This window comes from Mus musculus, chromosome 3, assembly GCF_000001635.26.
Source record: "Mus musculus strain C57BL/6J chromosome 3, GRCm38.p6 C57BL/6J".
Taxonomy (NCBI): Eukaryota; Metazoa; Chordata; class Mammalia; order Rodentia; family Muridae; genus Mus; species Mus musculus.
This window is the reverse complement of record NC_000069.6, coordinates 97,900,291-97,925,463: the sequence shown is the minus strand read 5'-3', so window position 1 is coordinate 97,925,463 and position 25,173 is coordinate 97,900,291. Positions and strand designations below refer to the sequence as shown.

The following is a 25,173-nucleotide window of genomic DNA, read 5'->3' as shown; positions in this document are numbered from 1 at the left end:
CTGCTCTGTAGGTTGGCATGAGTCACAAGGGACTGGAGATGGGCTGGAAGGAAAGGCTAAAATGGACCATGAGGAAGAACCAGAGGGATGTTGTGTCCAGACCACGAGACCCAGTGAGTGAGTGATAGAATATAAGATCCAATTTGCTTATTTGACCCCAATCCAAGTCATACAAAAGCCAGCCATTAACATAGGTTAGTTAGTGTCTAGTGGGCTCATGAGCAATTACAACACAGCATCATCTCTACAACCCTGATGGCTGGCACACCGCTGAGCCATACCAAACAATTCAATGTTGAGGCTCAGTCAGTAGTGTTAAGTACACAAAATCCAAAGTGTTAGTTTTATGGTCAAGAACACTGGGGATTTAGTAGTGAATATTTTTGTTAGGTTTTAGAGTTTAAATTGTGAGGGGTTTTACTATGTGTCTTATTAAATCCTGTACTGCACAGAAAATATCAGCTTTGTAAAAATTTAAATATATTTATTATATGTGCAAGTATGTGCCACAGCATGGGTGTGGTCAGAAGACACGCGAGAGTCCCTCCTCACTCCTTCCACTGCGTGAGTCCAGGGACTGAACTCGGGTTGTCAGTCTTGGTGGTGAGCATTTTAACTCATTGAGCCAATCTGCTGGCCTAGTTCATCTACTTTGTTTCTTGCATTTGAAGAAAACCTACAAATATAAAATTTAAACTCCTTAGACGTGATTGAAGTAACTAGAACTGAAAATAAAATAGTATTTCAGTAGACTAAAATCTTTGAATATATTATAAGAACTATTCGGCAGGCCTGTTTTTGTGCGCATAGTAGCTTTTGAATTATAATCTCAACCCTGAATTTATAGATTAGAGTGTAGAAGTCCTCCAACTCACAGCAGTTTTCCAGACTCCGGGCACCTAACTTTTGAATTCTACATGCTATACATTTAGAGCAAACTGAAAGACCATGGGCCACCATAATTTCATGAGCAATGCTGTGGTCTTGCCTGGCCAGGGAATGGGTGTGGCACAGATTTCCTGGAGTAAAGACACTTTTCACCTGTTTTACAAAGACTTACCAGGAGGCTCAAGAACTGCTGTTGGACATTAAAATAACCAGGTATGTGTCGATGTGTCAAATATTTCTAAACTGTGACACCATGAGGCGTCTAATAAAATAGGCAATGAAGTTCAGTGTCACATAACCAAGACAGCTGTTCTCAAGGGCAGGGCTGTCTCCCCTGCAGTAGGTCAGTTCTGCACCTGCAGTGACCTTGCCTGTGTGCTCAGCTCTCTAGAATGACTTCTAAACTTGCTAAACTAAGAATACAATTTTAAGTCCTTATTTTATTTGATGGGTTGGTGCACAGACAGACAGACCCTGAGGGAGACGGACAAGAGAAAACAAATGACAGTGGCTCCTGTATGCAGAGGCCATGATGAAATCCGTCAGTTCATGTACTTACCTGAAAAATTCAAACACCAAAACCAAACCCTTTTGGGTGACTCAAACACCAAACTGGCTGGTTCAAATCTTGGCTCTGACATCTTTTTGCTCTGTGACTTTGGACTATGTTTAACTCTTTTGTATCTCAGAGCAAGTCTCTTTGTTTGCAGAGTACTGGAAGCATACTTCAATAAGTCCCTCTTACCTGGACCCTCTGATCCTTTCTTGAAACTGGTCTGTTTACTGTCCCCTCCCCCATGGCTCAATTCCATCTCCAAAGTTCTAATCTAATCTTTTTTTTTTTTTCTTTAGTAGGGCAACCCCTCAGTAGGCAAAGTAGCCCTAGTCTAGTTCTCCTGTCTGCTTATCCTGAGCTAAGATGAACCAGATGTGCCTCGCTTTTACTACATGTCTTTCACATGCCATCATCTCTGTCTAGAATGCTTATTCTACTTCTCTAGCAACAAGTTACCTGCCATGTAATGTGCCTTCACTAAGGCCATACCATTGCTATACTTTCTACTTGGGATCCTGCTTGCTCACTGACCTGTTCTGCCTGCTCAGATTTTCCTACTACCAGCTACTTAGAACACACACCAGAGGCCGCGTCCTGTCTTCCCATTGTCCATTGCCCTGGCCTTTACCACATTCTTGTTCCTCTGTTCATCAATTACCCCTCCCCCTGAGATGGGGTAGAACACAGCAAAATGAGCGTATGTGTATGAAGGTTAACCCGACGACAGAACTTCACACTGGAGGTAACATTCTACAAGTATTTATTTCATTCTGACCATTAAGTTGCAGCATGCAACTCCCAACAGTGAGCTGCCACCCTCCATTCTTAGGTAAGCACCAAGCACTATGGTGCGACTACTTAGGGTTTTCAGTCTTCCAAAGGTTTTTATTGCCAATATCATTATTTATGGGGTAAGCCTTTTAAAGACTTAAAAGCACTTATTCTCTATAAAAAGTCATTTTGTATTTCATGCATAAAACTCTAATTGGCAGATATGTTCATAATAGAAGAACATTTATTCTAGTTCTGAACTTACTAGGAATACAATAAGCATCCCTACCAGGCTTCTCATAAGGAAGTGAGACTGTTGTCCTCCGCCAGGAATAGGGCAGCAGTGATGATCCCTAGGGTTATAAAACCGCTTACCAAAAGTCTCTTCAAAGATGCTAAGAAATAAGACACTGGCTCGTTTTCCAGTACAATTTAAAGAGATGTTTGCAGTGTGCGCAGGACTTATAGGTTATATTATAGCCCCTTGTGATAATACTCAAAAGGCCTATTCTTCCCACTTATAAAATTCTACCTCAGAAGGTGAAAGGAGATATCCCCATTATCCCTGAGCAAAAAGGGGAAAGAAGACTGATGTACTCCCATTGCTTACAGAAGTCACTGTCCGTGAGTCATTTATATCTAAAACATTCTTGCAGAATTTACATAAGCTGAAACAGAAATGAGGGACTGGCTCTCAGAGGTGTCCTTCATAAGTTATGTGAGTGTTTGTGTCTGAGTAGCTGATCTGCAAAGATAATAAATTTAACTAACTACATTGTTGAGTACATCACATTTGCAATTTGTGAATATCCTGATAGGATATTTATGGGACAGGAGACTATAGATTTAAGCAAATTATGTCGTAAAGAAAACCAAGAATTATGGGAATGAGTGGGTAGGGAAGTGGGGGGGAGGGTATGGGGGACTTTTGGGATAGCATTGGAAATGTAATTGAGGAAAATATGTAATAAAAAAAAAAAAAAAAAAAGAAAACCAAGAATTGGGAACGCATAGACAAAGTGGGAGGAAGGGGCAGGCAGAGTTGGAGCTTTAAGCTGGGCCTTTCTTCTCGTAAAGCAGGGCCTCTGACTACCCTGCGCTACACCAACTCTACAGAGACCAAACAGTCCCAAATAATAATGTCCCAAGAGAGTTAAAGAGTAAACGAAGAGGAAGGTGGATCTTTGTCATTTCAAGGCCAGCCTGGTTCATGAGTTCCAGGACAACTGAGGCTAGAGAGACCCTGTCTCAACAAAACAAAACAAAACAAAACAAACTAACCAAACAAACAAAAAAAAAAACAAAAAGAAAAGAAAAACAAACAACAAAGAGTAAATGACAGAAAAAAAAAATTCATCCTTTTAGTCAAGCAATACTATATAATTTCAAGGCATATTATATAATTGATTTAATTCCAAAGCAACTGTGCAATAAGCAAAATATAAAAGGGAAACAACGAAAGTTAACTTCTTACAATGGCCAACACATAGGATCTGTGCATCATGAACCTTCACATACTGTGTCTCACTTGAAAGTCAATCACACTGCTACCAACACAGGAATGTCGATTAAAGTTAGGACTCCCCAGAGGGCCGCCTTCTTTGACAGAATTTCAGGATGCTGCTAGAATGGGTTGGCTACCTTAAATCTCACTGATGGCTCCATCAGAGAGAGAATGCCCCAGTTCTGCTGCCTCACACATGTACTGGGAGGGAGAGAAACAAAACAGACAACCTACTGTTCCCTAATACATATAGCTCAGCACCCAGAGAAAGTCTGTCCCAGAGAGACTTCCACATGGGTCAAGCTTCCTTAAACGAGGCGCCATCTTTCATTTTCAGGACAGGTCTTTTCTTGCAAGGTCTTTAGAGGCAGAAGTTCCACGTGGATTCTAATACACAGCCCTGTGAGCTCAGTTTCCTGAAAACATACACTGCGGGGTTCTAGGTTCTCCCTTACTAGTGACTAGGTTCACATCTCACAGCCACCAAAACCGCACATACACTATCAGCATGATGAAAAACACAGCTACTGCTGCAAGCTTGGCGTAAGTGGAGCGCATGTTCAGGTACTTCGCATCCTGGCGGTATTTCTTAGATAGACTGGACAAATTGTTAGCCTTTGAATCCAATGCTGAAAAGAAAAAAAAGAGAAAACATTAATTAGACCTGAAGTGGTTTGTCAAAAAAACACTAAGGTGTAAAAATAACAAAAGTGACTGGCAGAATAAACAAATCATGGAGTTTAAACTATGTTTAACAATAAAATAGTAACTGTATTATCAACATTTGATAGGCACACAGACTGCTTTAGAGTGATGGTTTCAGCATATGACCAACGCCCAGTTAGTAGCAGCAGATTTCCCCCACCACCCACCTTCTGCTGTGGCTCCGAGGGTCCTGAGCATGCTGGGCATGCAGAGCTGAGTGCTCCACAGCACCTGGTAGTTGTTTTGCTTCTCTTTTTTAAAGATTTGCTTAGCCGGGTAGTAGTGGCGCACACCTTTAATCCCAGCACTTGGGAGGCAGAGGCAGGCGGATTTCTGAGTTCGAGGCCAGCCTGGTCTACAGAGTGAGTTCCAGGACAGCCAGGGCTACACAGAGAAACCCTGTCTTGAAAAAACAAAAAAACAAAACAAAATTTACTTATTTTTATTTATGTGTGTATGTGTATGCACATGTTTACATGACGCCCTGGAAATGAGAAGAGGGCCTTGGATCTTGCGGTGTTAAAGCCACAGACAACTGTGAGCTACCCAGATGTGGGGCTGGGAAACAAATTTGGTCCTCTGCAAGAGCAGCAAGCACTTAACCTGTGAACCATCTCTCTATCTTTAATTATCATATTTACCTAATTATCATATTTACGTGTGGTCTAAACCACACGTAAGAAGACTAGGATAACCAAAAGCGTTCAAGTAATCAGAAAGTGACTACTAAGCTATACTTCCATGGTGATTGCTACTTCCCAGTTTCTTCACAGAGTAAAGATTGTTACAAAATCAAAGCTATTAGATGTAGCATTTCAACACACATACAAAAGTTAAACTGTAATTAAAATATAGTGACAGGTTCTTTAAGAAAACCAAAACCTCACAAATGCCAGTAAGTTAAGCCTTTAGCATTTCCATGAAGACTGCCCCCTCACAGAGCTTAACTATGAAAACAAACATTCCGACTGACGCCAAGGAATTCTACTCCAACTTTTCACTGCTCCCAAGTTTTGAAAGTCTGTTTCCTGGTCTTCCTCGGTCTTTGCTTTATCAGTGATGTATGATGGCACACTGCTATAGAAAATCCCAGGAGCATGGCAGCAGAGATGCAAGGACCAGGAGTCTAAGGCCAGCCGCTGCTGCTTAGTGAAACCCTCTCAAAGGAAAGAAAAAGAAACAATGCTTTCTGTAGGGATAGTTCTGATGCTAGAGTCCTGTTCCCCGATTGGTTCTTGATCTGTCAGTAAAGAAGCCATGGGCCAGTTGCTGGGTGGAAGAGATAGGCGGGACAGATAGGGATTTCTGGGTCCATGCTTCTGATAGAGAAAAGTTGACCAGCCATGTGAGATCTCGAAATGGAGTGGCCACATAGACCACTCCTACAGGAGGGTAGTTATGGATGTTTAGCTGGGACTAGATATAACTGCACAACCAAAGTTTAGGGCAGGTGGAGAGATGCGGAGATATTTATTATTGATGAGGGCATGCTTTTCCAGACAGGAGATAGTAGTGCCCTGCAATTATGTCAAAAGGGCAAGTTGAAATTGAACAACTGTGTGAGTGTCTCTTATCGGTGGATTCAAGGGAAGCTGGGTGTGGGCTGGTAGCGTGGCCGGTCTCAGAATTAAGGTGGAGTAGCAAAAGCTCCACGCAACAGCTTTGGAATATTTGGAGTTACTTAACAGACCGGTTTTGATTGAGAAATACGGTATTACTTAACATAAGTGCAACAGTCACTAAATTAGCAACTGGTCCTAGGGATCACAAAAGAAAGTGTTCCGGGAGAGAAATCACCATGTCGATGCTTATTAAGTTTTCTTATTAAACTAAAACTTTGCTGTAAACAATTGCTGAATGACTCTACATGAGTTGAGAATAAATGGGTGAAGCAACAACTACGAGGCAATGTGGACTAAGCAATGATTTGTTTGCTGAAGGCTGGGGTACTGTTGTAGAACTACGGTTAGTCCTTTAGTCTTGACTTGCAATCCTCCTGCCAGGTATGGCTGCACCAACACTCCCAGGCTGGAATAAGTAATATTTAAGAGAATCCCTCTGCATAGGAGCCTTTTGAAACACATGGTATATAAAGACAAGGTTCTCCTTAGAGTCATATGGTAGATTCTACAACACAACAGGACCATGGGATGTGCAAAAGGACAGTGAGAATCAAAGCACCCATGACTCCGGTCTCTGTGGAACTCACAGTTCTGTAGAGGTAACACCTTTGAATAAAGAAAAACAACTCATCACTTAATAGGCAATAACAAAAGGAAATTTGAACTTGATGAAAATGCACAAGATTTCCATAACATGCAAAGTGGATGAGCTCTAAAACAAGCATTTAAAAAGAGAACCAGGTTGAGACCAATGTTACAAAAAAAGAAAACCCTGTTTAAAGAGGCTAATCTTCTACTGTCCTGAAATATACTTTACTCAGATATGTTTTCCCTCACTTAAAACAACTTCTTTCAGAAGCCATTTCCTGCCCATACATTACTACAGCTCTTATTTTTTTTTTTTTTTTTTTTGGTTTGTTTTTTGTTTTTGGATTTTGGGGGTATTTTTGACTCCAGGGACCAACTGCTTCTGCTGAATACTATGTTTGGTGAGCCACATCTGGAACCTTTTCCAGATCATAAATGTTACCAACACAGAAATGTCGATTAAAGTAATGTCTATGAAACTGGTCTGATCTGCTTATTTCAGATGAAGACTAAGAAAGTGTTATGGAAGTGAAATGACACCCACACACTCAAGTACTTGAATTCCTGGTGCCCTGGCTAGTGGCACTATTTAGGGACTATAACTTTTTACAGATGAGACCTAGCTGCAGGAAGTCCCTACTGTACTTCAGGTCTGCTATTCCAATTATACTGGTGAGTGAGGAGGGAAAGAACCAAAGCTGTACACTCCCTAATACCGTGAGTTTGCCATGATTAACTCTATCCCCTCAAACTGTGAGGCCACCAAATCCTTCCTCCAAAGGCTGCTTTGTCCTGTGTTTGGTCACAGCACTTAATGCAAATGATACAGAAATGCCCACAGTGGATCGCCTACAACAAGAAAGCACTCAGAAGACGCTCAGTCCCCTCACTCTATATTTAACGAATCCCTGAGATAGCCTCTTCACTCCCCGAGCAGGCAAATCTACTTAGAGGCAGAAGTGTATACCCTGTCGATCAGTGTACCTGGCAGCTCTGCAGCAAACAAGAGCTCTGCAAGAGAACTCTTACCTGTGGACAAGTGGAAATATATAAATTTTGGGCTTAAGAAAATTTTTTGTTAGTCTACTTTATCTCAGGTAGAAACTCTTAAGTCTATTACAATAATAAAGTCCACACTCAAAATTTGATGTTTAAAGACTATGGTGCTGTATGCTGTGGTAACTGAGGGATACTGACATAAAGGTTAAATTCTGCAGTGCACAACCAAGGCAAGCTCCCTGCTGATGAATATACAGCAAAGTTGAAATGAGAAATATTTATTATGGAATCTACCTGTAATCATTATGATGAAAATCACAAAAGTATGGGAGACATACAACATTCATAAAAACCTATCTTCAAAGCAGGGCGGTGGTGGTGCACACCTTTGATCCAAGCACTTGGAAGGCAGAGGCAGGCGGATTTCTGAGTTCAAGGCCAGCCTGGTCTACAGAATGAGTTCCAGGACAGCCATGGCTTTACAGAGAAACCCTGTTTCGAAAAACCAAACCAAACTAAAACAAAACAAAACCAACCAACCAACCAAACAAACAAAAACCACCACCACCAACAACAAAAATCTATCTTCAAAGAGCCTAAGGCTGAAGGGATAGCTTAGTTTGCAAGAAGCTGCCACTCAGACCTGAGGACCTGAGTTCAGATCTACATCTCTCACACAGAAGCCTGGTGCAGCACTGTATGTCTGTACATCCACTCTGGGGAGCAGAGACAGGCAGCTCCCAGGAGCTCACTGGCCAGCATAGCTCAGGGAACTCCAGTTCAGTGAGAGCCTGACTTAATAAATATTGAGGGACAGTGGAGAAAAAGATCAGATATCAACCTCTGGCCTCCACACACCCAAGTACAGACATACAACTGCATGCATATACCCACAAACATGTACACCACACACACACACACAAACACATAAGCACACAGAAATGAAGAGCTTACATGTCCATATCTAATGGTTAACTAATATCACATATCATATATATTTGATCTAATTTTACCCAGCTATCTATAACTTAAACTCTCTCTAGATAATCCAATCATCATCACTGAGAAATCTCTACTTCATTTTACTTAATTTACCTTAACTATGTCTATATAAGCTGGGCATAGTAAGGCACATTGTAATGGCAGCATCGAGGAGGCAGAAGCAAATGGTTCCAGGGAAGTCAGAGATACACAGTGACTCAAGGCTGGATAGTAAGACGCATGTACTGCTATTGTAAAGGACATAGGTTCAGTTCCCAGCACCCACGTGATGGCTCACAACTATTCATAATTCCAGGTCTAGGAGATCTGATGCCCTCTTCTGATCTCTGTGAGTGTGCACACATACACACATGTGGTACGCATACATACATGCAGACAAAACACTCATAAGCATAAAATAAAATAAATGAATATAAAAAATGTTAAAAGACCATTTCCAAAACATAAAACAAAGCCAAAAATATATTTAAATATTTATGTTAAATATAGATTTATATAAAATATATATGAGACACATTAGTAACAAATACATTTTTTATAGGTACTTGATATAGGCTAGGGAGAAGGCTCAGTGGATAAAGCACTTGTCACACAGGCATGAAGACCTTAGTTCAGTTCCACAAAATTCACTTAAAGCCAGATGCTGTAGCTCTGAAGTGTCCTCCCATGAGAGTGTTCAGAAGCTCACAGGCCAGCTAGCTTGGCATATGAAAAGACAAGAGACATGGTCTTGTGGTGTGGGAGCGCATGACTTTAGTCCCAGAACTAGGGAGGTAAAAGCAGGTAGATTTCTTTGAGTTCAAGACCTGGCTGATCTATACAGTGAGTTCCAGGCCAGTCACTGAGCTACACAGTGAGACTTTATCTGAATTTAAACAAGCAAACATGTAACTCCACGGAGTCTCAATTACACAGAAGACAAGGATCAATACTTGAAGTTGCCTCCTGACTTCCATTTTAAAAATCTGGCAAGTAGATCTATTAATAAACAGGGCCGAGGAGACAGTACAGTGTTTGCCAGGGCAAGCTCGAAGACCTGAGTAGGTCCCCAGGCATAACTAAGTCTGGGGGTTGGGGAGGAATATGTTTATAACTGCAACACTGGGAGACAAATATGTGGACCCCTGAGTCTGCCAGCCTAGCATAATTGAAAACCACAGACCAGGGACAGACTGCCTCAAAACACCAAGGGGAATGGCACCTGAGGACAGCACTGAGAGCTGACTTTGCTTCCATTTTCATGTGTACACATAAAAACACATACATACAAATAAACCGACATACTACACAGTATATGCTAAAGATTGTATAATGAAGTATTTTAAGAGTCCAAGGTAGGAGACCAGTGTGACCTGAGCTACAAGGATCAGGGCAGTCATCTTCAGTTCCTGAAAGGACAGGTGCTATGGAGTCAATGCACTGTGAAGAATGGCAAGGAGGGGCTCAGCAGTTAAGAGCACTGGCTGCTCTTCCAGAGGTTCTGAGTTCATTTCCCAGCAACTACATGATGGCTTATCACCATCTATAATGAGATCTGGTGCCCTCTTCTGGTATGCAGACATACACGCAGGCAGAACGCTATGTATTTAATAAATAAATCTTTTTTTTTTTTTTAAAGGACAACATTGTGAGTCAGAGGAGTATCTTTAAAAAAAATAGGAGAAAACAAAGGCCCGGCTGAGATACCGTGCCTGGAAACCTGTGAGAATGACATGTAGTTATAGAGCAGCACACCTTCAATACAGCAGACACTCAATTGACTGACTGAAGGACGCTGAAAGCAGACTAGATCTTTCTTCATAGTCTCAGATTTAAATGTTTCTCAAGAGGGCTGCCTCGATGAAAATGGCATTGTATGCCCTTGACCTAGCAGCAGGAAGGCCTCCCCCAGGGACAGCTAGCATGAAGCACATCCTTGGCAACCGCCTCTCAATCTTCTTTGTAATTTCTGTAACTTGCACAAATGTTCAGTGTTCACTGGGCTTGGTTTTGTAAGTTCTTAGAAACAGTCACTGCTTCTGGGCGAGTCCTTTACACTGTTCTAGTGCACAAAGACTAATCACGCAAGGCACAAATCCCCTTTACACCAGGAGCTTTGCTGTGTAACTAATCCCTCGTCAGCGATTTCTTGAGAGCCCCACTAGAGTCTGACAAACTGATCTCTGCCATGGTTTTCAGATACCTGAGAGTGCTTCTCCCCGCTGTAGGACTTCTTCAATATTGGCCACCATGATCCTCTGCACATCCTGCAATTCAGTGTTAATGGAGCCTAGATTTCTCCGAGCACGGCTATCAATGTAGAGTTTCTTGGTTTTCTGAATGAAGGTATCTAGAATGAGGACAGGTAACCATTACCAACTTTCCTGTTCCTTCACTGAAGAACTTGAGTCTACTCCTAATCAGTCACTGTCCACGGTCTCCAGTTTATTCCTACATCTGCCTGCTGTTGGCTCTGACCTCTTCGTTTGTAAAAGGTTAAGATGACCATTCAGGAGAACTGTCCCTTGAATCTCTGAGCCTAAGGATTTACCATCAGAATCCTTAGAGATAACCAGACCCATTCTAGTAAACTTCCTGAAGACAGAAAGATTTCAATCTGTACTTAGAGGACCATTTGGGCTTCATTACTTAGTTCTACGCAACCCCTAAAATAATGATGGCATTATTAAAAGAGTTAGTGATCAACCAACAGCCTACTTTCCAAACTTACCCCGTGCTTCCACTTCAAATCAAACATGATAGAAAAACTTCCAAAACTACCAATACAGAGCTGCAGCCTCATCCATCTGTAGCCTACACGTGCGATTTCTCAACACTGCAGGAATGACCTGCCATAGAAATATTGTGTGCCCAAACCTTTGACTTATTTGAATGCTGACTCCGTTCCCCTGCACGCTGGGAAGCTAACCTGGATGGAGGACATCAGTGGGCCCCTGACGCTCCCGTTTCTAGTCAGGCTCTGGCCACGAAGCCCAGCAGGAGGGGGCAGGTAGTGTTGGCAGGGCATTTACACCACTCCCACTTTCCTGAGCACTCACTGTGGACTAGCAGTACCCCCACTAAGGCATCTGCCCCTCTCAAGTTGGTCTTCCCCCTAAATATTCTCCTTCAATTCAGAAACTGCGCCTTCCCTTTACATCGTCAGCTTGAGGGTGGTAACAACTACATTTATGTCCCAAGTCACCATGCCTGGTGTTGTAGTCCATTCCCATCTTTATTCCCCTGAAGCTAACTTGGGTGAGCCACGTATTTCCTTTGTGACCTTGACACATGTGTCTTATTAGTCACTTGGATTTACTAAACTTATTATCCAGAAAAATAACATTAAAAAACCATATACATCATATAAATTAGCATGTAGCCAATTTTTCTCTATTATAATAAAGCAAGGTGACACACCTAACAAACTTGAAAACTTTAGAAAATCTAAGGCATAAAAATGTTTCTCTTTTGACTAAGATTTCATGCAGTGTATTCTGCCTACCTGTCCTCACTCCCGGTGCTTACCGTGCACAGGCCATTTCCCGTGCCCTCCTGCCAGCACGGCCTCTTACAGGTTTGACTGGCACTGAACCTTCCCGTAACTCCTGTGCAAATACGTGCCTGCTACTTAGAACTCTGATGCTTGCCACTTCTGAATGTAGTAAAGAGGGTTTTCCAATATCATATATTTTTAAATTAGAGGTTCTTATTCTATTGAAATAAACAATCATCATTTTTCCTGATTTCCAAATTCTGATTTCCATAAAATTAGTCTTCCTGTGACAGTCTACAGATTGGAAAATAGACCTCAGTTATAAGATAATCAAGTAGACTTACTTCATGTAACAAATGTTCATTTGTTACAAATAACCCTAATAAGGAGTCAAACTAGACAACAAAAGGCACATGCGCTACAGGGAAAAGGACAAGACTCGATGAATTTACTACTAAGAATGAAGCTTTCTCCATTCAAAAGGAAAAAAAAAGGTAAATTTGGAGAGGGGAACGAATCAAACCTTCCCAGGCATTCCAGGGGGAAACATGTCAATATTATAAGTTTTTCCACAGTGCTACTCCCTGAATAGAGAAATTCGGCTCCAATCTTACCAAACTCGATGAAGGAATAGGGCCTAGACACAGTGGGCACCTTCTTCCCATGCTGTTCATCAAATTCCGAGTGCAAATCTTCTAGGTAGGCAAAGGCCAACTTCTTAGGGAAGGCAGCTTCACACAAAACCAAGTAACACACCCCCTGCTCAATAATGTAGCTGGAGGGAAAAAAGCAAGACAAGGTGTTTATGTGGTAATAGTGCTTCAGGTTGAAGCTGACTTTCAGCACTATATCAACTTTGGAAAAGATTCCACTTAAGTCAGAATGTTCATTTCAGATCACAAACTGTTAGAAGAAAGCAACCAGCTCCCACTGTTAAACAATACCCAAAGCCCTGGGTGGGCAAGGGCAGCTCAGCAGTAAGAACACGTCTTGTTCCTGCAGAGGACCTGAGTTCCTCCCCAGCACTCTGCCCACACCATCTATAGCTCCAGTTCCTGAGGATCTGTGGGCACCAGGCATGCACATACACACACACACACACACACACACACACACACACAGGCAAAACACTCATAAACATAAAAGTAAATAGAAAAAAATCCAAAAGAGTGTAGGCATTGTTTATTCATCGTACATTTTCAATTAATATATATTAATATCTAAGAGGTTATTTTTGAAAGCTACAGGTGTGAAGAATCCATCCACCCTTTTAACCTGTACAACAAACATACTAATGAACAGATATTAAAGTCCTTCTTTCCATAACATAAAACAAAACTAAAAATTTATAGAAAAAAAAGTTAATGAAAAAAACGTTTACTGGCACAGAAAAAGAAACATCTCAAAGATAGTCATGTTGCCTATTTCTGGCTAGCAGAATTCTAATCAACCGGAAATCATTTACTAAGGGAATGTTTTGTGGAACTCTTTTTTGGGACAATGAGCTCGCTAGCATTCTGGGAAAGAAAGGGCTTTGTGACTGGGGTATTCTTGGGGAAAAGGAATTTACTAAGAGCCTCTCAAACCCTTTAGCCACAGAACTCTTTTGTTGTTTGTTTTTCAAGACAGGGTTTCTCTGTGTAGTCCTAGCTATCCTGGAATTCTGGAACTCGCTCTGTAGACCAGGCTGACCTCGAACTCACAGAGATCAGCTTGCCTCTGCTTCCTGAGTGCTGGGATGAAAGGTGTGCCAGCACTGCGAGGTTAGCCACAGCTCTCGTTCTTCTAACAACACATATACTAACAGGGCTTATATGTACAGTGGATAAAATCAGAAGTTCTTTGGTTTAGGTGGTTTAAAAGCAGACACTCTGGTACGATCTCGCATGCCTGCCTTCTGTTCCTGACTCTTGAGACATCCTAGAGCCGCACAAAGGAGAAACTAAAGTCGTACGCACTCTCCCAGGCACAGAGTAACATTTAAAAACCTACCACTGGTGTCCTACCACTTGCTTGAGCACTGGATTAAAGGATCTCTTTGATGTTAATCTGCACTGTCATTTATAACGCTGGTCTCACTCCCAGAGAAGTAAACAGGACTTACTGCCCTACTTACAGCTTCAGGGACACACAATATCATTCAAGTAAAATCTTATTCTGGCACAGTATTTATAGCCTTTCAGATGAAATGTTAAGTCACATTTTACCATATAGCCAAATGGCATGATGTCTCTAACAAACCAGATCCCCCACACCTGCGTATGCTGTTCTTTCTCATTGTGGTGCTTTCATACACCAGGAGAAATTCCATTTGTTCTCATATGTTCACACTTCTGTAATTGCTTTTTTCTGTGAAATTTGTATTCCCTTTTCTTCTAGTCCCTTTCTTCAAACACCCAAATAGGAATTTATTGTTTCTTCAAAGTACCTCATCTATGTTTCGTTAACCTGAGGGTTGTGACCCCCTACAGCACTGCACAGCTGAATGCAGGAACTGCAGGAGATCTGGCAACACTAGCTTGTTTCAGAATGAACAAAACTATGAGCCCAAGGTGTTTCCTTCCAGTAGGGCTTTCCAGTGATGCCAGTGTGCTTTACTGCAGCCTGCTTTCTGACATACATGCACTGTGCCCTGCAAAGACATTTTCCTGGCACCATTCCCCACCACATAACTATCAAAGAAGTATACGTTTTATTAGCACGTTTGATTTTAAAATGTACTGTTTGAGTTGCTGACTTGAGTTGCATTAAAATTTTTATTGCAAATTTCATTAAATGAATTTTGCCACGAGATCTGAACAGAATTTCCACCAGTTTCTGAAATGACTTTAGCCACACTTCTGCCATTCTGCACTATACAGTTATGCAAAGCACTGTCCTTACCAATCAAGATTATAAAATCAAATGAAGACAAACTCTGAAAAATACTGAAGATGTTCTACATTCCATAGAATCAAATACTCAGTCCAGACAACCCTTTATGTAAAAATAAAACACATTCATCTCACGAGCATGCAAATTTGCTTATGTGTTAAATATAAAATTTATTTGTATACCAAAGAACTATTTAAAAATAAAATTTTAACAATTTATGATCAGTAAATGTTTAGTTTGCACAACCATTTTATGTACCTACACACTCAGTGTCATATAAGAATCCTGTGCACAGGAAGTACAGCAAGTGGAAAGTTTAACAAGCCCTACTCTAAAGCATTGTGCTTGTCTGAATGCCTCCGTTGGGAAGAATACTGGCTCGTTAGAAAGGCTGTGCATTCATGAAGACAACCAAGGTCTGGCAAAGAAGCCTTTACTAGCTTTGGTAGGAAAAACCAAAGACTGTAGAGTCCTACAGGAATCAGAAGGAACTTTCTTCCCAGGTCTTTCATTCTCTATCCATTGTGGAGATACAGCCCTCCCACAGTATCTACAGTGGATCACTTCCAGGAAACCCACAGTTACTAAAATTGGAAAGTGTCTAAGTCCCTTATATAAGGTGGAATATTTGCATAAAACCCATACAGATCTTTCTGTAGATATCAAATCATCTTCAATACCTAATAAAATATAAATGGTTTATAAATAGCTGTTATATTGTTTAGGGAATAATGATTAGAAAAAAAGTCCCAGAAACCCGACATGTGTTTCATGTAGATACTTTTTAAATTTTAAAAAATATTCTCAGTGCATGGTTCTTGGTTACAGACATGGTTTCCACAAAGGCAGAACCTGTGGGTATGGAAGATAACTGTATCATATAACTAAACACACACACACACACACACACACACACACACACACACACACACACACACTCTTTTGGCTAAGTTCTCGAGGATCTCCTGCCTTAGCCTCCAGAAGAGCTTAGACTACAGGTGCACACTACCTCATATGGCCGAATGGTTATATTTTTTGGTGTTTAAATCAAAGTACCTAAAAAAACATGCCTTAGATAGTATGTAACTACCTTACAAAACGTGTCTACCATTTTCTTTTTAAAGGATACTTGCTGATAAGCTGAAGCACTTTTGTTTTACAGTGCTATTGGTTTTTTGGTTTTCAGTTAAAACAAGCGGCTCCTCTTGGTCCTCACAGGCCTCATCACCAGGCTGCTGACACAGCGAAGCTTGCTTAGTTGGTCCTGTTTTCTTTTGCTGTGGTTTTCCTATAACATCTTTCCTTTTCAGCCTTTTCTGTTTTTAAAGATTCAACTTGGCATGCTATTATTTAACAACAATCATCTGTAGATAATTAAAAGTCCAATAAAGTTCCTGTGATGGTCAATACTGACTGGCAATTTGGCAGGACCTAGAACTGCCCAGGAGAGTCCCTGAGCACATCTTTGAGGGAGTCTCTGCACTGAGTTGACTGAGATGGACTGACATCCAGGACTGATGAGGCGAGCTGAGCAGCACTATTCCTTTCTGCTCCCGACCACAGATACAACAGGACCAGCTAGCTCAAGCCCTTCCCAGCATGACTCTCCTGTGATGGACTGTCCATCCACTCTCCTGCTGTGATGGACTGTCCTTCCACCCTTAATTTGCACCTGAAGGTCTTCTGGTACAGCCCTGAGACAAGCAGTACTGTGCCTTCCATCCCTCTATTACCTTTGTGCACAGTCCATCGCCATGAGTGTCTGAGGATATCATTCAGCGCTAGGGCACTTGCATGAAGGCACTGGGTTCAATCCCCAGTAATGAAAACCAAACAGAAACCCACCACTTCTATAGCCACTGACTTAGATGCTTTAAAATCCTCTTACAGTTTTAAATACTTATTGTCTATCCCCAATGTATAAAGCAAGATGCTAAATACGTATGTATCGCCTTAAAATCCTTGTTGAGAAATCCTTTGAAGAGAAAACCACAGCTTGGAGATGTTATATGACTTGGTCTGTACCACTGTTAGTAAGCCTTTGAGCAGGAGTAATAGCCTATTTGTGTCTGCCTCCAGGATGTTCCTAAAGCATGAAGTTATCGATTACTGCATAACAGGTATAGAATGGGCACAGGTTAACAAGTTAAATTACTGTAGGCATGTTAACTTAAAAAAAAAATTAAAATTTTGGTGTTCTAGAAATAGAGGCAGAAAAAGTGTTTCTATGAACAAATTGTAGTTTTAAAGCTATATTTACGTTTAAGAAACTGTTACTATCCTGGGCTGGAGAGATCACTTAATCAGTAAACTACATGCCTTGCGAGCTTGAAGGCCCATGTTTAAGCCCTAGAATGTGTTTTTAAGAGATTCCAGGGGGAGCTGGAGAGATGGCTTGGTGGTTTAGAGCACTGACTGCTCTTCCAGAGGTCCTGAGTTCAATTCCTAACAACCACATGGTGGCTCACAACCATCTGCAATGGGATCAGATGCCCTCCTCTGGTGTGTCTGAAGACAGGGACAGCGTGCTCACATAAAATAAACAAACAGACATATATATAAATATTAAAAAAAAGTTTCATGTGTAATGACACACATTTATAATCCCAGCACTGGAGAAGGAGACAGGCAGGGATCCCCGGGGCTCACTGGCCAGCTAGCTTAGCCTACTTTCAAGTTCCAGGCCAGTGTGAGAGAGAGACGGCTGTGAAAAGAAAAAAGAGAAAGGTGGATGTTGCCTGAGGATGACATCTGAGGTTGTCTTCTGGCACTTCCCCCCATCCCCCCAGTATCACACAAGGAAACAACACACTACTTTTTTTTTTTTTTTAAGGATTTAAAAACTATGGGTATGTTCATTTATTTTTAAACACACATTTAAAAATAGAGTATATGTGTCTATATGGGAGGGGCGTTATATTTATGAGTTGAGGTAACCTTGAAGGCTAGAAGAGGGTATCAGATGCCTTAAAGCTAGAAATACAAGTGATTGTATAGGTTCCGGGAACTGAACCGGAGGTCCGCTACAAGAAGAGTAAGTAAGCCATCTTTCCAGCCCCTACTGTGATATTCTTACAAGGTATTACATAAATGTAGTACAAATTTAAATGAACACACACACACACACACAAAATCAGAGCTATACTCACTGAAAAGTCATGGCTCCTGCTTCCAAGGTACATCGGGTAGGGGACTGCTCATTCAACTTTCGAAAGAGTTGCTTAGCCTGACTCTGATACTGTTGAAGGTCCCGGCCTGACTGAAAAAAGATAGCTTCATTGGAAAATTTAACACACATCACACAAAGCTATATCAGTTAGAAGGATCATGATATCACAAGAATATTAGGTAAATAAGGTCCTTTATTTAGCAGTTATTAAGATTCATTTCAATAAAGAAAAATAAAACGTCTTACTTTTAGAACAAATGAGAAACCCTAACTCTTAGTATTTCCAAGATCCCAATATGTAAGTGCCAAGAAGAAAACCTGTGCATGTCAACTATATGCAAAGTATTTGGTGTGCTTTTTACCATTAGATATCTCATAGCACCATCCTGCACACACTCCAGAGAGAGTTCTGAGAACTCATTCTTTTTAAATGCTGGATTATCAACAGAACCTTCCACAAAGTGGAAGAGCATTTAACTAAGACTGTATGTGCGTGCCTGTGCTTGAAAACCCCATGAACGCTGGCCCTGCAGCTAGTGAGGCAAAATGGGCAGCTATCCTTTATTACATCACTCTATCCAGTTCTCCAGTGTAGGTAGCAAGCTGGAATAAAGAGGGATCTGGACAAAAAGGCCAACACTCAAATGGTTAGGATGTATTTCCCTGAACAATTTATTAAAAAGAAGAGGAGGGGGTATTCTATAGTCGCATCATTTTAAAAGGATAAACACCATACCTTACTAACCTACTAGATTCAAAGGAGAAAGGCAGTACATGAGACTGAGAAACAACACACATTGCTAATCCACCCTGTCCCTGAGAAAGAGAGGAGGACGCCCTGCTAGCGATGGCCTGAAGGTCTCTACTGCCCAGACCTGTAAGCTTATGGCATTTCACCACCAAGCTGATGGAAGGAAGTGCAGCCTTTGGGAGATGCTCAGTCATGATGATGGAGTGCTAATGGTTGAGGGTGATGTCCCTGTATGAAATTCCAGAAAGTTAGATTGGCCCCTGTACCTCACAAAGACTCACAGAGTTGCTATCTATGAATGAGAAGCAGACACCAAATCCGCTAACCTTGTCATCTTGGACTTCTCAGTGTTTTTTGTTGTTTGTAAGTCACCCAGTTTACACACACTGCCATTTAACAGAAAGCCCAAATTATTCCATTTATAGAATTATTTATTTTGTATTGAAAGATAGACTAGCCTTCCTTTGGCAGAGATCTCTTTACACCGAAGTAAAAGTGCTTATAATAGTTTTCCCAGAGTCTGGGTCTGGGGTCTAACTTTGTGGAAGCACACCATGAAATATTAAACTTCTAGACAAGACACTACTGAGCTGACAGCACAAAGGAGGAGGCAGTTAGAACATGGCAGGTATGCAAAGGTACAGAGACAGAAAAATGACAACCTGAAATTCAAAAAGAAATGAAGTAATGAAGTAATGTAAGCCAAGAGAGTCAGGCAGAGTACACTCAATGAATAACTGTGGACCATTTATCTTGTTTAGCATTGTTGTTATGGCAATGATCTGTTATAATGTTATTCATTTGAGAAAATGTTTTTGTGTCAATGTATGTATGTATGTATGTGGATATTATATCAATTCATACATTAAACATTACCTTATAATAACTATTACCTTATAACATTATATTGGCATTATTATATTAAGCAGTATGCATGCATGCATGCATCTACCCATGACTGGTCAGTAAGTACATGTTTGTAAATATTGTCACATGCTTTCAGTCACTAAGAAGTAATGCACAATATCCTATTTTGACATGTGAATGATATTTATCAATCTAGTTGCTTCACCATGCCATTATATGGTATGAAGAGATCTGAACCCACAACAGCACATGTGCCCAACTAATGCTGGAAGTGTTATAAAGTGATAATGAAGATCAATATATATGATTGTCAACCCTGGCTTCACACTGGAATCATGTAGGGATCTTAAAAAATACTTACGTGCAATCTCCATTCCTAAATCAATAAAACAACTGTTTTCAATTGCTAAAAGCAGATGAATACCTTACCTCAAAGGTAAAGCTGAAGAAAACGCAATCCACAAACAAACAAAAACAAAACCACAACCTTGCCAATCAAATCAAGATTAACACAACCCTTCCAACCTCACAAGGTATAATGTAAGTATTACTACAGCCTGAGAGAACAAAACTAAGTCATATCAATTATAAGATAAAATGGTTGGAAGCATGCTACAATTTCAGAATGTGCTAAGGAAGAAAGGTAATGGCATGCACTGGGACAAATCTACATAGATTATAGTATGACAGCCAACACTAATGCTGGTTCAGCAGGCATTATCATTCCTAAGAACAAAACCGTCTTGGCTAAATAATGATTTTTTTGGCATATTCACATAATAGACTATTAGGCAGCCATTAAAATATTTAATGGTGTGAGACAATGTTCAACATATACAACTGTTAAATGGAAAAATTAAGTTGGTCTTAAATATAACACATTAATTTTACACACACACAGGGAGGGGGAGAGAGGGGGAGGGGAAGATTATGAGAATATCTTGAGTAAAGATTTACTGAAAATAAGCATGATTAGCATCTTGGACTTTCGGTTATGTAAGTTTCCAACCTTTCTAAATGGCATGGGTAAATCCTGTAGTATAAAATCATTCACCCACCCCTGCTCACTCCATCTCTGCACAAAGAGTACTACGTGCAATTCTGGTTTGTAAATTTAAAGACAGGCTAGAATTCAGAAAAACACTTCAAAAATAAACAAAGTTAATACTCATTTTCTGTGCAGGGACTAATTTCAACACTTTACATACTTTAGCTCACAATCATTATACTTACTCTAGGAGGTGCTTAGAATTATTATGCCAATATTCTATTTTAGAAACCAAATTTTGCCAAGGACACTATGGGGCTAGAAAGGGAAGAGCTAGGATTTGGCCTAGATAATCTGACCACATATAGCCCCTCTTCAAGCACTGTGACATTCCACTTCCATGATTAAAAGTGTTTCAACAGTAGATCCACCTTCTAAACAAAGTCTTGTCAATCATGTAATTCACAGGAAAAGCTCACGGAGCTGTGTGAGAACTAAGGAAGATCCGACAAAAACAACCTAACCAGTGCTTTACAGACAGACACAGCTTTCAATGTCAAAGTCACAAAGGGCTCACAGTCCCTTAGCTCAGCAAAAATACTTAGATGCCCTGCTTGTGCTTTCCACTTCACACAGAGAGCAAACCTCGGTCCACTCCACAGGATATGTTAGTGATCCAATAACGAAGAGAGGGAGAACAGCTGGATTGGCCATGAGGCAAACAAGATTATCCACCTCTATATTACAAAAGGTACAAGACAATGCTTTCCTCAGAACCTCAGGACTTTTCCCATCTTGCCTAGGCCTAGTGGACAACTAGTGCTATCAAATATCACCCTTCACCTTTCTAAGAATGTTTCAGTTTTGTTTTTGTTTTACAAACCAATGAGTATACCAAGTTTACTTAACAGGCACGGGTGAGAGATTAGACAGCCAAGTTCCACCCCATCATGGACATCATGGATGATGGATGACCTCATGAAGGTGCATCAGAGTCCCCTTTCCATTATTGCCCACTTCTTACCTCAATATTGCCAAAGATCACTAGCATTTTCCAAGAATGTTTAGCTAGGTCTTATCATTGATAAATCCTTGATGGACTCAGCCGGTCAAAGGCCAGTTGGACCAAGAATCAAGAGGCAGCCATTTTCCTCTACAGGGAATTATAGTAACCGCCCTGACGTGATAAGGGTGCAAGGCGGCTCGGCTGCACAGCGCAAATACAATACTTTTCAGACAGAACAGAGAGGTAGATAGAAGAAAGTGCAAAGGAAAAACGTCATTATAGGGAAAAGAAAAAAAGAAAAGAAAGAGTAGGAAAGGGACAAGATTATCAGTTAGCAAGTCTGGGATTTCAAAGAGAAGGTTGTTTCTCTACCTGTCCTAAGCCTAAATTACTAGGTAAGCAGTCAACACTGTATAAAACACTGTCTATATTATATGTGAATGTTACTCTCCTTCCTGTCTTAGCTGAATACCAGTCATCTTCAGTAATAAGGCAGTTAAGAGCTTACACAGGGGCTGGCTCCTAGTAAATATCTAAAAATAACTCAAGTTGTATCAGTACAAATAGTTAAAAGTATATGCATTACTTTGGCTTAGACAATTAGAGTACTTAATATACGACTATTTGGTCAAGATAATCTATGTCTTAAATGCAATTTCTGAGTTTGGTGTGGTGGTCTACACCTGTAACTCTAGCATTCAAAAGGCTAAGACAGTGGGGTCAGTTCAAGGCAAGCTCTATCTAGAAATTGTCCCAATTTTCTAAAAAAAAAAGTTATTTCTCCATTAGTAAGAAGTGACTACGTGGTTGAAAAGTCTTAAACAAGACAGTACAGAATAATGATTAGGAACGAAGGTTCTGGTCTAGAGCCAAACTGATACTGATTTTAAAAACAATAGCTTACTTAATAAAATACTGATTACTGAAACTGGCAATTCTCAACCAGGCCTGATTTTGTCCCTAAAGGAACTTTTGCTACTGCCGTCTGGAAGTAGAGGCCAAGGATAGACGCCCTACAAGGCACAGGACAGTCTCTCCCAACAAAGTATCAACCAGCTCCAAATGGGAACAGTCCCTGATAAAAACAGACCAACCCCCAAAGCAAAGCAAAGCACCATACCAGCACCAGCACCACCAACAACCCTGGGCACATTCCATTACCCTACTTGTTAGCAGTGTGACTTTAAGCCTAAGAGCCCCTGTGAAGGGCAATAAGAGCACACACTCTGACATGGGTGGTATGAGGAGGGCCAGAGAAATAGCACCCCTAGCACTCTCAGGACAGTGCTGTTCTATATGAGGCTGTGTGTGACGTTCTGTCTACTATCATGATGGTAAAACAAGAGTCTGAGACCGATGCTTCTGCAGACATTGAAGGTTCAGAAAGGCTTATTATTTAAAATCAAAATTAATAAAGGGAAATGATAAATCACAACCAGAAAAACAAAACAAAACACTTCTGTGGAGAACTTCTCATCAATGAAACAAACCAATATTGGCAGACCAATATCAAATAAATACCAAGTTTAAAATTAAGAAAGAATCCATGAATTTTTTTCAGAAAAATTTCAAAGCAGAGAGTAGGGGCCCACTGATATTGAGTAGCATTTCAGACCCACTTTGGTCCCTCTCCTCCATTAGACTTCAGTGCAACTGATCAGATTCTGCCCATCTCTACCCCACTGATACCCCTCACGGGGAAAATATTTTTCAAAGGAAGTGTTCTCTAAGACTCCCAGCCCCCAATCTCCTTTGTCCGGATCATATTCTTGGGCTCATCTGAATAATATACTTTATGAGAGCAGGAGAAAATCAGGCATAGCCGTGAAAGTAGGCACTTTACTGAACCTTGACAACTTTGTAAGTGGCAATATTACCTCATCCTCTATCAAAATATGTCATCGAGCTAGGTCAAGGATCAAGAGCTACAGGAAAGCGAGGTGAAGAAACCAAGGGTTGGTCTTCCCCAGATATATTAGTCAGCAGCCTTAACAGCAGCCCAAAAGAAAAGTCCTAAATTCTAAGAAGGTCCCTAAAAAGTCATCACAAACTGGGTGATCAAATTAAACCTGGATAAGCTTTCTCCGGGGCTTCTGTGTAGAGAGGAACAGTTACCACCATAACTCTAACTCCTTCCACAAGGATTTCTTCTCACAGGTAGTCTTTTCACGAGCAAACGGTAAAAGAGCTCTCGAGAAGAGGGGGAAGGAGTCTGTGAGGTCGCTAGGGTCTCACTAGCCGGGAGCAGGGCGAGCTCGGGGCTCCGGCAGCAGCTTACCTGCTCGTCCTCCTGCATCGAGGCGGCCAGCGGAAGGCCGTCCGCCACACGGGCGATCATCGTCAGCAGCACCATCTTCCCTGGCTACGGAGACCAGGCCGCCTCAGTCACTGTCCCTTCTTCTCCGGCGGCGGCCAGTTACACCTCCGGCTGAGGTCCCCAACAGCTAGCCGCTGGCGTCTCCGCTTCCCGCTGAGGTGGCCGGAAACGACTTCAGAGCTTTCCACTACCGGTCCTTTCAATTGGCTTCCCACCGAGAACCACAACCACCGGGAACTTTAGTTCCGCAGTCATTCCTCCGACCAAGTCCCGCCCACATTTGTGAATTTTTGTTTCCACTAAGTGGTGTCTCTGCAAGAGGAGTGGCGCTCAAGCTTAGTAGGGCTTGAAAGGTGACTGAGAGCGAACTTTTTAGACGAATGGAGTATGAAGCAACTGTAAAGCTATGTATTTTCAGATTTTTTTTACAGAGCATTTTATGTATAATATTTTATAATCTGTGTATGTCTCAGCAGAGATTCGTTTCTTGAGGGTTTTTCTGGCCTGGGTGTTTATACTGTCACAAAGTTCTTAAACAGTTTGTGGTAAGAGATTGGCAAATAGGAGCTGGAGAGACCGCCCCAGGGATCAAGAACTCTGGCTGTTCTTTCAGAGGACCGGAGTTCAACTCAGCACCCGCATGCTGGTTTACAACCATCAGTAACTCCAGTTCCAGGGGAATCTGACACCTTCTTCTGGCCTCTCCAACCTTTCCATGCACGTGCTGCACAGGCAGGAGCGGAAGTAAGCCACCCCCACACATGAAACTTTTAAAAAGAGATCAGCAATATTTAGTATTATATATATTTATTCATATATATATGTATATATATGCATATATTAATAAATGAAGAAGTACAGGGGGATCACATACATCATTAGCCTCCCCAAATCTAGGTTCTTGGCTGCCTCTATCATGGTATAGAAAGGGGAATCTTACCAGGCTTTCCAGTAATTTGGTTTTCACTTGCTTTTGAAGCAACCTCTAGATAATCACCGTTAAGGAAGAGTTCTCATCTCTCTCTTCTTTGGTGTCCTCATCAATGAGATAGGGATATTCTTGGCCTCAAGAGGGTTTTTGTAAATATTAA

At 41.1% G+C, this 25,173-nt stretch overlaps 1 protein-coding gene across 1 annotated transcript; it reads right to left on the bottom strand.

The window, feature by feature from the left end:
- Positions 1–3,145: 3,145 nt before the first annotated feature.
- Sec22b (SEC22 homolog B, vesicle trafficking protein) lies at positions 3,146–24,237 on the bottom strand. The gene is made up of 5 exons (NM_011342.4): positions 24,044–24,237; positions 18,134–18,243; positions 12,725–12,885; positions 10,818–10,964; positions 3,146–4,348 (listed from the first exon to the last, which is right to left on the bottom strand). The coding sequence occupies exons 1-5, from the start codon at positions 24,116–24,118 to the stop codon at positions 4,194–4,196; spliced, it is 648 nt and encodes a 215-aa protein (NP_035472.1). The 5' UTR covers positions 24,119–24,237; the 3' UTR covers positions 3,146–4,193.
- Positions 24,238–25,173: the final 936 nt, after the last annotated feature.

Bases quoted from the DNA above. Each gene is read 5' to 3' on its own strand.
- Sec22b (NM_011342.4), bottom strand. From the start codon at position 24,118: ATGGTGCTGCTGACGATGATCGCCCGTGTGGCGGACGGCCTTCCGCTG. The intron at 18,244-24,043 runs GTAAGCTGCTGC...ATCTTTTTTCAG, and splicing joins CGATGCAGGAGGACGAGCAG to TCAGGCCGGGACCTTCAACA. The intron at 12,886-18,133 runs GTGAGTATAGCT...TTTTCCCTCCAG, and splicing joins GCAGGAGCCATGACTTTTCA to CTACATTATTGAGCAGGGGG.